The 14,987-nt window shown below is 40.1% G+C and overlaps 1 protein-coding gene across 3 annotated transcripts in view; it reads left to right on the forward strand.

Annotated features, from left to right (window-relative positions):
- The window catches only part of DIP2C (DIP2 acetate--CoA ligase C (putative)), a 319,080-nt gene that overhangs the window by 236,160 nt on the left and 67,933 nt on the right, over positions 1-14,987 (forward strand). For all 3 annotated transcript variants that reach the window (XM_086467405.1, XM_086467406.1, XM_086467408.1), the window contains 8 exons: positions 2,174-2,297; positions 2,904-3,013; positions 4,350-4,452; positions 4,801-4,865; positions 6,722-6,815; positions 6,925-7,044; positions 7,835-7,949; positions 13,629-13,768. In XM_086467405.1, the coding sequence (XP_086323531.1) occupies positions 2,174-2,297; positions 2,904-3,013; positions 4,350-4,452; positions 4,801-4,865; positions 6,722-6,815; positions 6,925-7,044; positions 7,835-7,949; positions 13,629-13,768 (871 nt within the window). The remainder of the gene's footprint in view (positions 1-2,173; positions 2,298-2,903; positions 3,014-4,349; positions 4,453-4,800; positions 4,866-6,721; positions 6,816-6,924; positions 7,045-7,834; positions 7,950-13,628; positions 13,769-14,987) is intronic.

Consider the following 14,987-nt stretch of genomic DNA (forward strand, 5'->3'; position numbering starts at 1 on the left):
GCCCTTTTCGTCCTGGAAGCCCCCCTGGTGTGGGTACGGTGGGGTTGACAGGATGCTCACCAAAATGTTTTTTATGGATTCACCAGTATTATTCTCTGTTGTTCAAAGGGTACTCTCCTTGTCTGTTTTTTTAATTGGAAAAGATGATGAACAAGTTTAATTTTAAAAAGCCTTCCTGAAAAGGTAACTTGTCAATTCTTCCTGGTTTTATATGCATTCTGGTTATAGTAAGCAAAAGCAAATGCAGTAATTCTGGATGGAAGGAGTTACATAGCATAGTTTTGACAGATCAGTTTAATGTCCCACTTTGTTCGCTTGGCTATCAAAGTTCTGATAATTGGTGCCACATACATATTTTGAGTTGATATGGAAAGCGAGTGAGCTTTTGTTTTTCCTCTGATCTCATTGCTTCCCCATTTTAGATGGCTTTATTTGACTACATTAAAATTGCATTAAATTTAGTCAGATAGGCTCTGGGGCTTTCTTTCCACCATACAGTTTTGCTTTGAATAAAACAATAGACTAAGGCAGCTGTTTTGTATTTCTGGTTGCTTCCATGGTTAAGTGTGCTTTATGGTTGATTTGAAAGATATTTTAATTTGATCTTTTGAGAGTCTGTAGGTTATTTTCTGTAGAAACATTCTGTGAAGAAAGGGTTAATACTTCTGTGTGCATTTACATCTAGAGCTTTGCTCTGTTGAAAAGCCTCGTGGATAGATGTTCATGAAAGAATCATGACAAGACACTATACATAAAGCAGACATAATGCGGTAGAAGCACAGCATCTCTTGAAGAACAGCTATGGCCTAGGATTGAAAATCATTACATGATATTTTAGCCTCACTGCCTATATCCCCTTGATGAAAGTAAAATGTAATGTGCTTTCTCTAATGAGCACTTGACTATCTAGTGCTCCTGAAATGTGTCTGTAACTATTCAATGAAATGGATATTGACAAATCAGGTTAGATCAGCATAAAGAGTGGCACTGTCACCACTGTATGCCCATCATAGCATCGTAAGGGTTGAAAGCTGTCTCCACATGGAAGCATCTATAACCCGTATTATTTCCTAGAATTGTCAGAGAATCATAGAATGGTTGAGGTTGGCAGAGACCTCTGAAGGTCATCTGGTCCAGCTTCCCTGCTCAAGCAGGGCCCCCTAGAGCAGATTGGCCAGGACAGAGTCCAGATGGCTTTTGAGTATCTCCAAGGATAGAGACTCCATAGCCTCTCTGAGCAACCTGTGCCAGTCACTCTTACAGTAAAAAAGTGTTTGCTGATGTTCAGAGGGAACCCCTGTTTTGGTTTGTACCCATTGCCTCTGGTCCTGTCACTGGGCACTACTGTAAAGAGCCTGTCTTGGTCTTCTTTACACTCTCCCTTCAGATGTTTGTACACATTGATATGATCCCTCCTAAGCCTCCTCTTCTTTAGGCTGAGCAGTCCCAGGTCTCTCAGTCTTTCCTTATAGCACAGGTGCTCCGGTTCCTTAATGATCATAGTGGCCCTTCACGTGGCTCTCTCCAGTAGCTCCGTGTCTTGTACTTGGAAGACCAGAACTGGACCCAACACTCAAGATACGCCTCACCAGTGCTGAGTAGAGAGGAAGGTTCACCTTCCTCAACTTGCTGTCAATACTTTGCCTAACACAGCCCAGGCTACCATTTGCCTTCTTTGTGCCAGGGCACGTTGCTGGCTCACGTTCAACTTGGTTTCTACCAGTAAAGGTCCTTTACTACAAAGCTGCTTTCTAGCCATTCAGCCCCACACTCATGCTGGTGCAGGGGGTTGTTCCTCCCCAGGTGCAGGACTTTGCATTTGCCCTTGTTGAACTTTGTAAGATTCCTGTCAGCCCATTTTTCCAGGAGTCCTTCTGCATGGTATGACCCTCTGGGCCCATCAGCCACTCCTCTCAGCCGCTCATCATTTTTGAAGAGATGTGAGAGCAGGCACCATCTGATGGCTTCGGTTCTCTTTATGATTTACGTTGTTACAGACAAGAGGATATCTAGGTTGTGCAATTCCTTTGTTTATGTACAAATGAGTTTTGCTAAGTTCCTTGAACAAAAGAGACTGTTTTCCTCTCAAGATAATGCGCCAAAGGACAATGTTTTCAGCCTGTAATCACTTCTAATCAGTTCTGTGTATTGCTTTTATTTTGTCATCTCTTAGGATGCAGGAAGTCAGCAAATAGGCTTTTTGCTTGGAAGCTGTGGAGTTACTGTGGCCTTGACTAGCGACGCATGCCATAAAGGACTGCCTAAGAGCCCCACAGGGGAGATACCACAGTTTAAAGGTAAGTTAACCCTTGCTTATTGTGGATACCACTGGTCCTTTACTATGCTAACAGTCATTGCAATTGTTTAGTTGTAGTGGGCAAGGATCAGGCCCGTGATGAAACACTTGCCACAGGAGCAGCTGTGGCTGCTGGGACACGATTGCCCCAGCCATGTGTCACTGGCTGGTAGAGATAGCTGCTCCCGCCTGGTGGCTGCCGAGCAGTACCAGTGCTCCTGATCGGGTTCTCCACTGGCTCAGCTGGGCTGCGGAGATCGTCTGTGGCCGCAAGTGAAATCAAACCAACGGACATAGTACTGCAGTAGATGAGAAGCGTTCATACAATTCAGTCCTGTAGCTAAGTGGTAGCGACAGTGACCTCTGACAGGAGAGTGGTAATAAACTATTTGGGTCAATAAGAGCTTAAACTGCCCAGCCATTTCTTCAGGGATTGTCTGTGAAGGCCACAATAGCCATGTTAAGAAAGCTGTGCTGGAAAATCTTTCCTGTGCCGCGCTGCGGTTTAAAAGAAGCAATGTTCAAGTTACAGTGACACTCTGGCAGAGAAGAATTTTGTCTTATCCAGCAGAAGCTCGACAAAAGCTGACTTTTCTTTGTACCTCAGGCTGGCCAAAGCTGCTGTGGTTTGTCACAGAGTCTAAACACCTCTCCAAGCCTCCTCGTGACTGGTTCCCACACATCAAGGATGCAAACAATGACACAGCTTACATCGAGGTGAGTTAATGAAGATGCATCTTCCCCTTGAATCATTGCATATGGCACTTCTGGATTAGGTAAACATCATTATTCACTCACTAGTCACAGAAGCAAAGAACATCCTGTTTTAGCCTGTTAATAAGTCATATTTTCTAATAAATTATACTAGATACTGATTTCAGAAAAGTTAATGAAATGTTAAATTGCGTTTTGGGGGTTTCTAACGTTAATGTTATGTCATCTGCGTGGCTTCCACATTATTATATTAAACTTGCCATGACCAGTCTTGGTCTCGTTTACACTGTGGGCTTGCCCACTAGCCTTGAGGTGGATAGACAGCAAGTTTCACAGTGAAGCTTCAGTTCTCATAGCACAACCTTCAGACCCTTTGAAAGAGAAGGAACTTCTTGTTCAAGTGCTTGCCTATCACTTACTGCTTTGTGAGTCACACTCCCCTGAAAAGACCAGCATCAGGAAGGGAAAATTAGCAATGCTGTTAAGTTTAATTTTTGTCTTTTCTTTTTTTTTTGCATTCTTTTTTCCTACTTCTGCATAGACTCAAATGCCTTGAATTCAGTGATGTTAGTGTTGAATTTAAATGATTATTCAAAGGGAATAAGTTCAGATGAATGGAACAAAGGTGTTTCCTATCTTCCTGCAGTTAGAATACTGAGCTAGAGAAGCAGAGATGCCTCCATTTTCAATCTTGCTGATTATCTTTATCATGGGGAAAGATAAATATTTCATTTACTTTAATTGCCACTGATAGTTTTCAGACTGTTGCATAAAGTTGCAAAAATTATTGCATTCCACATCTATTTTGTGCAGCTTTCTCGTGACTCTTTTGTATTCTTCTGACCAAAGAGCTTGTGTCTTTCAGACTGTATGTGTATAGATCGTTATAACAGCACCCAGCAAGTTCTCTGCAGTCAGCTCTTATCCCATGCCTTACAAGACTCAGAAGAGAGAAGATCAGGTTTATTGGTTGGCCTATAAAATCTAACGTGAACACTGAGCAGACTGAACTAGGTTATCCTCTGCTAAATCTAGCCAGTCCTTTAGTCAATAACATGATCAGAATTGTTAGAATTATTTTTCCGTAATCCCTGTATTCGAACAGCAGATGGATTTCTGATACCAAGCCTGGGAAGCTTCAGTCAAAAAGATAGAACCTATCTGAAAAAAAAGTGTCTTTTAACAAAAAAAAAAGCCTCCCAAACTCCTCAGTACTGCTGCCTTCTTAAAATAGAGTCATTAGATGTGTCCATCATTCACTTGCATAGGAAACACTTTAAATGTAATAATGGAAGTAGGGCAACTATTGCACGTTCACTCCCTGCTTATTTCTTTTTAGTACAAAACCTGTAAAGATGGAAGTGTGCTTGGGGTGACTGTGACAAGGATTGCACTGCTGACACACTGCCAAGCTCTGACCCAGGCATGTGGATACACAGAAGGTATGGAGTACGCTTACCTGGCTACATCCTTAAAATCAGGTGTGAATTGTAATTTGTTTCTCACCAGGCTCCTTATGTTTTACACAGATCTGTGTCAAAGGCTTCTAGATTTAAAAACCTGATTTTTTTTTCATTGGTTTTAGAAAATACGCACACATTTAAAATACCTTTCTGAGACATACAGATAATTTCCTAGCCAATACAAATCCTGCAGTGGAGACTTACTGTGAAAATTAAGCTTTGAGGTCATCAGTCATGTTATACTGAAGCTTCCTTCCTTTGAGTGGGTTTGCCTTGGGTCAATGCCATGTTCTAAAAAATAAACTCTGCTTTGTTTTTGTTGGACAGCTGAAACAATTGTGAATGTATTAGATTTCAAGAAGGATGTTGGCTTATGGCATGGGATTCTTACAGTAAGTATGTTTTTTTTATTTTGTGTGAGTATTTGAAAATAAACTAACCTATAAACTAACCTAATATGCTTATTACTATCACAAACTGGGATGTCCTACAGTTTCTTCTAATACAATTTTTTCTGCTTTGAAAGCAAAAAAATATGTAGCTTAAACCCCTGATCTTCTGCTAGTGCACTTACCTATAATGAGCAGTGTAAAGATGCCATTGTATTTTTATGCATCGTGTCAAGTACCCTGGCCCCATTCTCACCATGTTATTCTGATCTTAGTGATGGATGATTTTGAGATCAGACTTTATAGCAGAAACAAATTAAATTAGTACTTGCCTCTGTAAGGATATGATCCAATGGCATAGCTATATTGCCACTAACTAGCTTCTCTGTCGTAACTCCCACCAACAGATGGTTTTGCTAACATTAAAGCATTTCTGATACTTCAAATTGCATAAATTGTGTGCTTGCTGTTTGAATGACTTCCTCAATTGACACAGGAGGCAATTGACATATTTTTAAGGATTGCTTCTAAAGGTGCTGCTGCAGTCAATGACTGACAAAATACTTAGTATTCACTGATCATTTTAAGAACAGATAAGTTTTGAAGGATCACTGTTTGAGGGTCCCAGCATGTACAGGCCTTACATGCTATGATTCCCAGGGATCCGGTATACTTTTCCCATAAAGTGTTACACTGTTCTTATTATCAAAGGGCAGTTGTTCTTGTTATCAAAGGGCAGTAATAACACTTCTGAAGCAGAAATGGTCTATCAGACTTAATGCCCATAAGTATCTCATGTTAAAAAAACATCTTTATCGCTGAAGTTGAAAGCAAGGATCTAATAGAGATTTTCTATGCCTGCCTTTGCTATTAATCTTGGTATGAACTTCATTTTTTTCATGACTTGCCTGTAAGTGCTTTTCCTGTACCTACACTTGTGCCAGACTGAAAGGAGAGCTATCTTTTGCAGTTCTGCAAGTGTTTAGATGACTTAATCCACTGGGACACTTAACCTTTCTTAAGCCTAGGTTTTCCAAAACAAATACTGTATTTAACCTGAGCTGCTATGAGCGGAGACATGTTGTCCTCCGAAGATGTTTCTAAATGGTAACAGAAGTAAAGCAACAGCTCATTTACAGACTGTTTATTTAGTAGTAGCACTGAGAAATCACTACAGCAATTGACTGCCTCACACTGGGAGATCGGTTTTGGATCTATCATTGGTTTCAGTCAGCTGCTTTTTCTAAACTTCCTGCAACTTTTCATGACCTTATTGAAAATACTAGAATTAGACCACCTGGAGGAGGAGTAAAAACTCCCTCATTTATTTTCTGATAAAATAAATTGATCTCTGCTTAATCTCTCTCTCTACTGTCCTTTAAATAATTTGTGCCCCACTACCATTTTCAGTCTTCACAGAGACAGATTTCTTTAGACAGATACATTGCTGTTACTTGTCCTTTTGAGTAAAGACTCACATATATATTGAAGTTCAGCAAGCTTAGGGATAATATTAACCTACATAGCAAACATGCAGACATTGTTCATCTGATTTTTTTGTATTTTTTCTATTTAAAGTGAATCACTTAGTGTATAAATGGGAAGAAAATCTGTTTCCTTTTTTCAGTACTGCTTCAAAGTTATGATCTGATTAGTATAAATTCTTAATCCTTAATGAAAGCATTAGAAAATGAGGATCTGTTTCATCTTAATGTAGATAGCTAGATAGGAGAAGATAAATGCCAGCAATGGCAATAAAACAATCAGAGAGTGATTTGTGTAGATGCCCCTGTCCATAACACAATATAAGTGATTACCACAATTGTTCCATAAAAAACATTTATCTTGTTTGATTTCAGAGTGTCATGAATATGATGCATGTTATAAGTATTCCATACTCCTTAATGAAAGTGAATCCACTGTCATGGATACAAAAAGTCTGTCAATACAAAGGTAAGGAACAAGACTCTACGAAAGCATGCTTGGTAGTCAAAATCATATGTACAAATTGTTAATAAAGCTTTTATGTGGTGTATTAGTAACCTTCCCATTCTTATTGCAGCAAAAGTTGCCTGTGTAAAATCCAGAGACATGCACTGGGCATTGGTGGCACATCGAGATCAGAGAGACATCAACCTTTCCTCCCTGCGTATGCTAATAGTGGCTGATGGTGCAAACCCATGTAAGCTGTGCTTCTGCAGTCCAATAGAGAACAGGGAGTGTTTTCTGTCTTGCATTTAAAGTCTCAATTTTCAGTCATTTTAGCTAAAATATTTACAAAGTATAGGGTTTGTCCACTGCAAACTATATATTTATGGAAACAGTAATTACTTTTAGATTTTTCAAAATATATTTTTATTTAGTTAATCCTGAAGCAAACTTGCTATTCCACGTAACATAAGTTGCAGTAAATGCAGTTTTGTTTAACATGAAAGACAGAAGTAAATAACCATAATCTATAGAAAGGATCAGAACGTTTCTTCTGAATGAAGGCACTCAGATGCAGAAGCAACAGAGAATTTTAGGAGATTACTCTAGAAAACCACATCTGGATGACTTCATGACAATTAATAGCATAAACTATTTTATTATGTAAAATACCAATGTATAGATGTTCTGCTTGTTTGTAGTAGTTTGCTTTGAGTTTCTCAATTAAACCTTTGATTTGCCTCATCCTGAAAAAGAAAACTGTAATAAAGTTCGTATTGTAAATCTAGCAGTAATGGCTTTTCTGTGTAAGCATAGTGGAAGGACTTTATGCTCAAAAATTAGTCTTTAGTCTCAGTCTGCATACACAACTGTATATACATACATATAGTTGTAGCAGCCATTCCCAGTGGATATGAGTCCTTTTTACATTTTTTCTCCTGAAAAGCCTATGTATTCAATAGTAAGTTTGCAGTTTGAATAGCATAACTTCAGAAATCAGATTGATTTTCTCCTCTGATTTTTTTTTTTTTTATTTACCCCAGGGTCTATTTCTTCCTGTGATGCATTTCTCAATGTCTTCCAAAGTAAAGGTCTAAGACAGGAGGTCATTTGTCCCTGCGCTAGTTCACCAGAAGCTCTCACTGTGGCTATTCGAAGGTACTGTGTTACACCAGTGGAAGTGGACCCGCTGTAGAATATATGTGGTAATTCGAAAAGAAATGAAAAATTCATTCCAATATGAATCTGCATACTTCTGAATGACATTTTTAGTTTTCATTTTGTTCATGGCCAAAGAAGACATACAGAAAGAATTTGTAGAGTAATGATTTTAACTTCAGAGTGCTTTATAATATAGTTCTGATTTCTGTAATTTTATCTAATTTTAAATGAAATAGACTGAAATGCAAAAGCTGCTTCCATAAAAAGAAGTGGAAAAATGCCACTGTAAGCATAAAATTAATTAAAATGTGGGAATGTAAGTGGAATTGCTATCAAGGAAAATCATGTTTTAAAGTAGTCTGTTTAAGGAGAATTAATGACGTTCTGCAGGTTGTTTTTGGCTGACTGGCGCTTTTTAACCATTCATAGATCCTCAGTAATCATCTAGAAATGCCCTTTGAGTCTGGGGGATTTGTGTCTAGAAATAAAATGTCTAAATTCTAATAAAACTAGTAAGCCATATGTGCAATAATGTCAGCAGTCACCTGTCCTGAGTGTTGTAGCACACGGTAAATGGCATAACTGTTGTCTGTTTTGGCAGAGTTTTCCAAAAGCTGTACTGTGAACAGTAGGCACTGTGTTTTCAAGTTCAGATTTCTGCAGCCATTTATAATTGTTTCACATGGTAAAACATGTGTTATAAAACTGTAATAGCATTAAGTAAAATACTTCCTGCCACAAAGTTTAAAATACATTGTCCAAATGAAATTTAACTAGATACTCAATTAGCTTTCCAACGAAACATCACAGGAAGAAAGACATGAGGCCAAGAGTGTGGTTGTCTTTCAGCCACCTCATTATTAACTTAAAACACCAGAAAGCTATCCATCAGGGACTTATCCTGTCCAGGCTAGTTGTCTCTCTGTAAACTACAGGACCTCAGAGAGTCCTTAATTTGGCTCTGCCAGCCTGTTCTCAGCTTTATACCAAGGAGTACGTTGGTTTTCCCTCGTGCTGGGTTTCACTGCTGTACGCTGTGCAGACCTTCACTTGCTTGGAATGAGCTCTTGCTTGTAAGTGCAGAGAGGAGGTGGAAGGGCAGCGGGCATCACTTGCGCTGAGCACTGATTAACGGGAGGGGGTTTTCATTTCCTGTGCTAGCCCTGGGAAATCTGCCCCAGATCACAGGTTATGAAGTGGGAGAACTTGCTGCATCTCAACGTATGATGGCTGGTGTGCCTTTTCTAGACTTCTAGCCACCTGAAGCACTGGAGATTCATTTTCGAATTAACTAGCATTGAGAGCTTACATAAAAAAAATTATTAGCACATAAAATAGTGGTTAATTAAAAAAAAAAAAGACATTTTTATCTTCAGTGCCTCACTCTGTAATTACAAAGCAGTTCTTACTACAGTGAGTGTTACTGGACACGTATCTCCTGTTTTTTGAAGTCTGTTTAATGGTAGGATAACACCAGCTGAACTTGGGAGCTTCAGTATTTTTCATTTTATTCAAGCCATCTCCACTGACAGTAAAGTTATTATCTTACAAGTTCCAAAGAGTTACAGCTGAAGTATGCATTAAAATGACTCCCTGCAGAGCACAGATTCAGAGAGTTCCCTGTTAATGCTCTGACTCTTTCAAAATCTATGGTGTATTTTTACTGATCTTCCTACAAGGAAGAGTAACAAAACCAGTTCTCTGTTGAAATACCCTTATAGTTCAGAAAAAGGCAATCAGTAATAGGTACTTTAGCCTTAGACTGGAGTCATGAAGCCTAATATTTAAAGGAATGTGTGATGCAAATAATTTTTTATGGTATTCCCCTTTGGTTTATTTATTAGTCTGAACCCACTTGCTTAAGGGAGTGCAAAAGTTTAAGTACAGGTCTGTTCCCATTTAAACAACTTGTAAAAAATAGTGGTAAAATAGATTGTATCTGTACATGGTAGTGGTAACTGTTCTCAAACTGCTCTGCAGCTACTCAGTATGAACATTGTCCCGCTTTCATGGTTGAGGAAACTAAATAGTAACTTTGTCTGGTGGTTTAAGCTGGATTTACTCAGTGTATGAAGTAGGTGGAATTATACCTTTGTTTTGTTACTCCTGTCTTAATCAAAGAATTTATCTTTGTCTACAAAGCAGTTTTTCAGAATTCCAAATCCACTATGAGAAATATTGACTGTGTAAGAAAATTAAAAATGTTAACTTTAAAATTAATTATAAATACATTGGAGTGGGGTTATTTATTCAAGACAGCCAGCATGGCTTCACCAAGGGCAAGTCCTGCCTCACCAACCTAGTGGCCTTCTATGATGGAGTGACTACATCAGTGGGCAAGGGAAGAGCTACGACTATCTGGACTGCTGTAAGGCCTTTGACATGATCCCCCACAACATTCTTCTCCCTAAATTGGAGACATATGGATTTGATGAGTGGACTGTTCAGTGGGTGAGAAATTGGTTGGTTGATTGCATCCAGAGAGTAGTGGTCAATGTCCAGATGGAGATCGGTGTCCTGTGGTGTCCCTCAGGGATCCATATTTGGACCAGGATGGTTTAGTATCTTCATCAATAGCATAGACAGTGGGATTGAGTACACCTTCAGCAGATTGGCAGATGACAAACTGAGCAATGCGGTTGACATGCCTGAGGGATGAGATGCCATCCAGAGGGACCTGGACAAGCTCGAGAAGTCGGCCCATGTGAACCTCCTGAGGATCAACAAGGCCAAGTGTGAGGTCCTGCACCTGGGTCAGGGCAATCCCCAGTATCAACAAGGCTGGGGGATGAAGAGATTGAGAGCAGCCCTGCCAAGAAGGACTGGGTGGTACTGGGTAGGATGAAAAGCTGGACATGAGCCGGCAATGTGCGCTCACAGCCCAGAAAGCCAATCACATCCTGGGCTGCATCAAAAGAAGCGTGGCCAGCGTGTCAAGGGAGGCAATTCTGCCCCTTTACTCCAAACTTGTAAGACCCCACCTGCAGTGCTGTGTCCAGCTCTGGAGCCCTCAACGCAGGAAAGACATGGACCTGTTGAAGCAGGTCCAGAGGAGGGTCACAAAAATGATCAGAGGGATGGAACAGCTCCCCTATGAGGACAGCCTGAGAGAGTTGGGGTTGTTCAGCCTGGAGAAGAGAAGGCTCTGAGGAGACCTTGTAGCAGCCTTCCAGTACATAAAGGGGCCTACAGGAAAGCTGGGACAGACATTTAGCAAGGCCTGTTGCGATAGGACAAGGGGTAATGGTTTTAAACTAAAAGAGGGCAGACTTAGACTAGATATAAGGAAGAAATTTTTTACTGTGAGGGTGGTGAAACACTGGCACAGGCTGCCCAGAGAGGTGGTAGATGCCCCATCCCTGGAAACATTCAAGGTCAGGTTGGACGGGGCTCTGAGCAACCTGATCTAGTTGAAGGTGTCCCTGCTCACTGCAGGGGAGTAGGACTAGATGATCTTTAAAGATCCCTTCCAGCCCAAACCATTTTATGATTCTATGATTTATATCTCATCTTTTTACCAAGTGATTTTTCTCTTTCTCCCTGGCAGAGATGTTCTCCGTGTTTTAGGGATGTTCCCATGTGGATATCATGGACAGGACAAAATAAGATACCATATATTGCAGGATTGTTTCTGACAAGATATTTTCTAAGACAATGTATAGGTGCTGTCAGGTGCTTGGCTCCCCACCTCACTCCTCTGTCCTGGTCCTCTGACTGTATTCCCTTTCAGTGTCAGACAGCTTCTTGCCTTCAAGAGGAGACTCAAGCACAGTTAACTGATGTCTCATTCAAGGATCCATCTCTATCAGGGTACCAGAAGTACTCTGAAATAGCAGCTCTGAAATGCCTGTCCTGTGGACCCCAGGTCCTTGGCACCAACTCTTTCCTTCTGCATACCTGCTTCCATCTCATGGTCCTTCTTGCTAACCTGGGCAAAGCTCTTATCTCGACCCAGGCCACAGCAAGTGCGGGTCTGTTGTCAAGTCCCCCAACATGATCCTAGCAGGTCTCGTGCCTCCAGCTTCCCTCCCTGGCACCTGCATCCTGCACACAGCCAGTGTCTTTCAAAGCTGCGCCCACTCTTCTTTTTAGCAGTCTTTGGATGTGATAAGTAATGCAAGAAAATGTATGTGATGGAAGTCTAGATGGCCTCTACTGATAGAAGGCTGGGAGAGGCTGTGTGTGCCTCTCTTCTCCTGAGCAGTAAAATGTGTGTTTTGGGGAGCAAGGATGAGAGGAAGTTGATCAATGTTACTGCAAGTTCCTTTTACATGATGGGAATGTTATTTATCACAGCTGCTTGTTTACTAGCACCATTTGTTATGCTCTAATGCGTTTTCAAGCATGCCCACATCCTTTGTTGACAATGTCACTTGAGAAATATGCCTTGTAAAATCTATTAATTGAAATTTATAGTGCTGATCACTGCAAGGCTTACGGGAGCATGATTGGCTGAGGCTCATCTAGTATTTCAAGCACAATAGAGGAGAAATGTCATATAAAAGGACATTAGCTGTTAAAAAATAGTTGTGTTATGATGGACTTTTTAGGAAAAATGCAGAATCTTGAACTTAATATTGACTGTTTTATTCATCTTGAAAATATCTGGAATGTGGCTGCTCTAGATGGGTGCATTATCCACACTCAGCTCAGCATCGTGTTGGTTTCTGGTTTTGCATTTTAAAATGCAGGACAATATAAGAATATTTCCAGACATGAAAAGCCCTGACATATTCCCTTGACTTAGTAACTTGCACACGTCAACATTCGTTTACTCAAGCCACACTCTATATACGTATAATGGTATCCAGTGATAGAGCAGGCAGGTTTAGATTGAAGCAAGGTGACAGACAGCTTGTGCTGATGCTGTGGTATTGTACAGCATGTCAGCAGTGAATCTGGGTAAACCGAGGAGTTACAAAGAGGCTGCATCCACAACATTTTGACCGTGGCTGATGAAGGTGTAATTTGTTTTGATTTTCATGGGGTAAATTAGAATAGCTAGAATTCAATTATATGCACTAAAATAAAAATGGTGAAGTCCTTGCAGCTTCTACAGATACTTGGCAGTATTACAACCAAATTTCTTCTGTTTAGTAGTTTTAAGTGCTTCATTATTGTGAGTGGGAAGTCATATCTGTGATTTAAACACAACAAACATATTCTAATCTTGACTTTGATAACAGTGTACTAGAGTTAGGCTTTTAGTCTGGTGGGTGAGTTTGGTTTCCTAGGTTGCCCTAAAGTGGCTAACATAGAGAGTTTAGCAAGTTATTTACTGATCAGTTCCAAATACTTAGAATGCAGTTTCTCTCCACATCATCTGCACTGCCTTTCAGTGTTTTTAAAACAAGACAAAAGGCCTCTGCTTGGGTAATCAAGCAGTCTTTATAAATCTCTCTGAAAATTAAATACAAGCTGTTTTGGGTAAATGTTAGGTGTTTCTTTTATCTCTGCAGCCCCATATATGTGGGTCACTACTGAATGGGATTGTTGACAGACATAATTACTCAGAAGTGACTGAAAAACAGGATTCTGTCAGGTCTGGTAGGGGAAAAAAGAAGGTGACATTTTAAACTCTCAAATAGAGGAGTATTTGCAATAGTAGTCCATTAAGAGTAAGCAAATGCTTATGTCTCCTTGATGGTGCACTGATGTTACAACCCATGGTTGCAGGCCAACAGATGACAGCAATCAGCCACCAGGCAGAGGAGTTCTGTCCATGCATGGTCTCACTTACGGAGTGATTCGAGTGGACTCTGAAGAAAAGCTTTCCGTTCTGACTGTCCAGGATGTTGGCTTAGTGATGCCAGGAGGTAAGGGACTTTCTTTGAAACTTCATATGATTCATCAATTTAAGTAATTAGCTGTAGAAACTCATAGGTGGGCATACTTTGCTGTTAGACAGCAAGCTTTGGGGTTAGAACATGTGTACTTAAAACATTTTAGTCCAAAAGCATTACATTGAAAACTTTGTGGTTTGGAAATCCCAAGATTTCTTCTCTGTGTTTACCTCAGTGGATCTCTTTACTCACATTAATGGTGTGCTTTAAACAACCTCCCACCACCTCAGATCATCCATTCCTTTACTGTGAGATACTGGTACAGAAAATAAGAAATTGGAGTCTGATGTCTGGAGGCTATAAATATTCCCTAAATCTGACCCAGATGAGACTCAGTAGTGAAAGTTTTTGTAACCTGTGCTAAGGATCAACAAAATTGCTATCTGAAGGCTTGCAGAATGTTCTTCCAAAGACCTTGTGCTATCACTCAGTTATTAGAAGGAGGAGGTGTGACTGAACAGTTCATGTTGATAAATTCGAACTGAAACCAGTGCTTCTATAAAGATGGAGATAAGATTTTTCATAAGAGAACTAGATTTTAAATGAGATGTTATAGAGACTAGGAAAGGATAATACTGTAGCTTTTCATAAGAGAATGTCTGTTATGCACCAAAGGAATAAAACATAGCGATGCATCTTACGAAATTTCAGTTGAACAACTTAAAATAAAGGAAGATAAGAATGGTTCTTGCCTAGTAGTTATTGTATAAGATATTATAGATATGCCAACCTGCACTTCATACTACATTCTGATCGTTTTAATCAGAGTAAACACTGCTGTTTATCCTCAGAGTGAGACAAAGCTTTCGGGATTCTTTACACTTGTACTTAAAAGATGTGCTGATTCATTTCTGGTCTCCCTTGTTCATCATATCCCGTTTCCAACTGCAAAATCTACACATGCTGGACTCCAGCTCCAGGGATTATAGGAAAAGAAGCATACCCAATTCTTATTCACATGGCTGACACATAAAATAGAACTTCTTCCTCCGACCAGTGCCTTCTAATCCCTCTCGTTTAGCTCCTGCTGTCTCTGCAGTCTTGTAAGACTGGTGAGAGGGAGTCTGAGCTCTGATAAATTCTTGGTGAAACAACCATGCTAAGTCTGCTAGAATATCTTGATCTTTCATATGGTGTTACTTGCTACTTTGTGAGAGGTGGATTTCCTGGTTGCCTGCCTTCCTGGCAGTGC

Source organism: Leptosomus discolor, chromosome 6, assembly GCF_034619465.1.
Source record: "Leptosomus discolor isolate bLepDis1 chromosome 6, bLepDis1.hap2, whole genome shotgun sequence".
In the NCBI taxonomy this organism is placed as follows: Eukaryota; Metazoa; Chordata; class Aves; order Leptosomiformes; family Leptosomidae; genus Leptosomus; species Leptosomus discolor.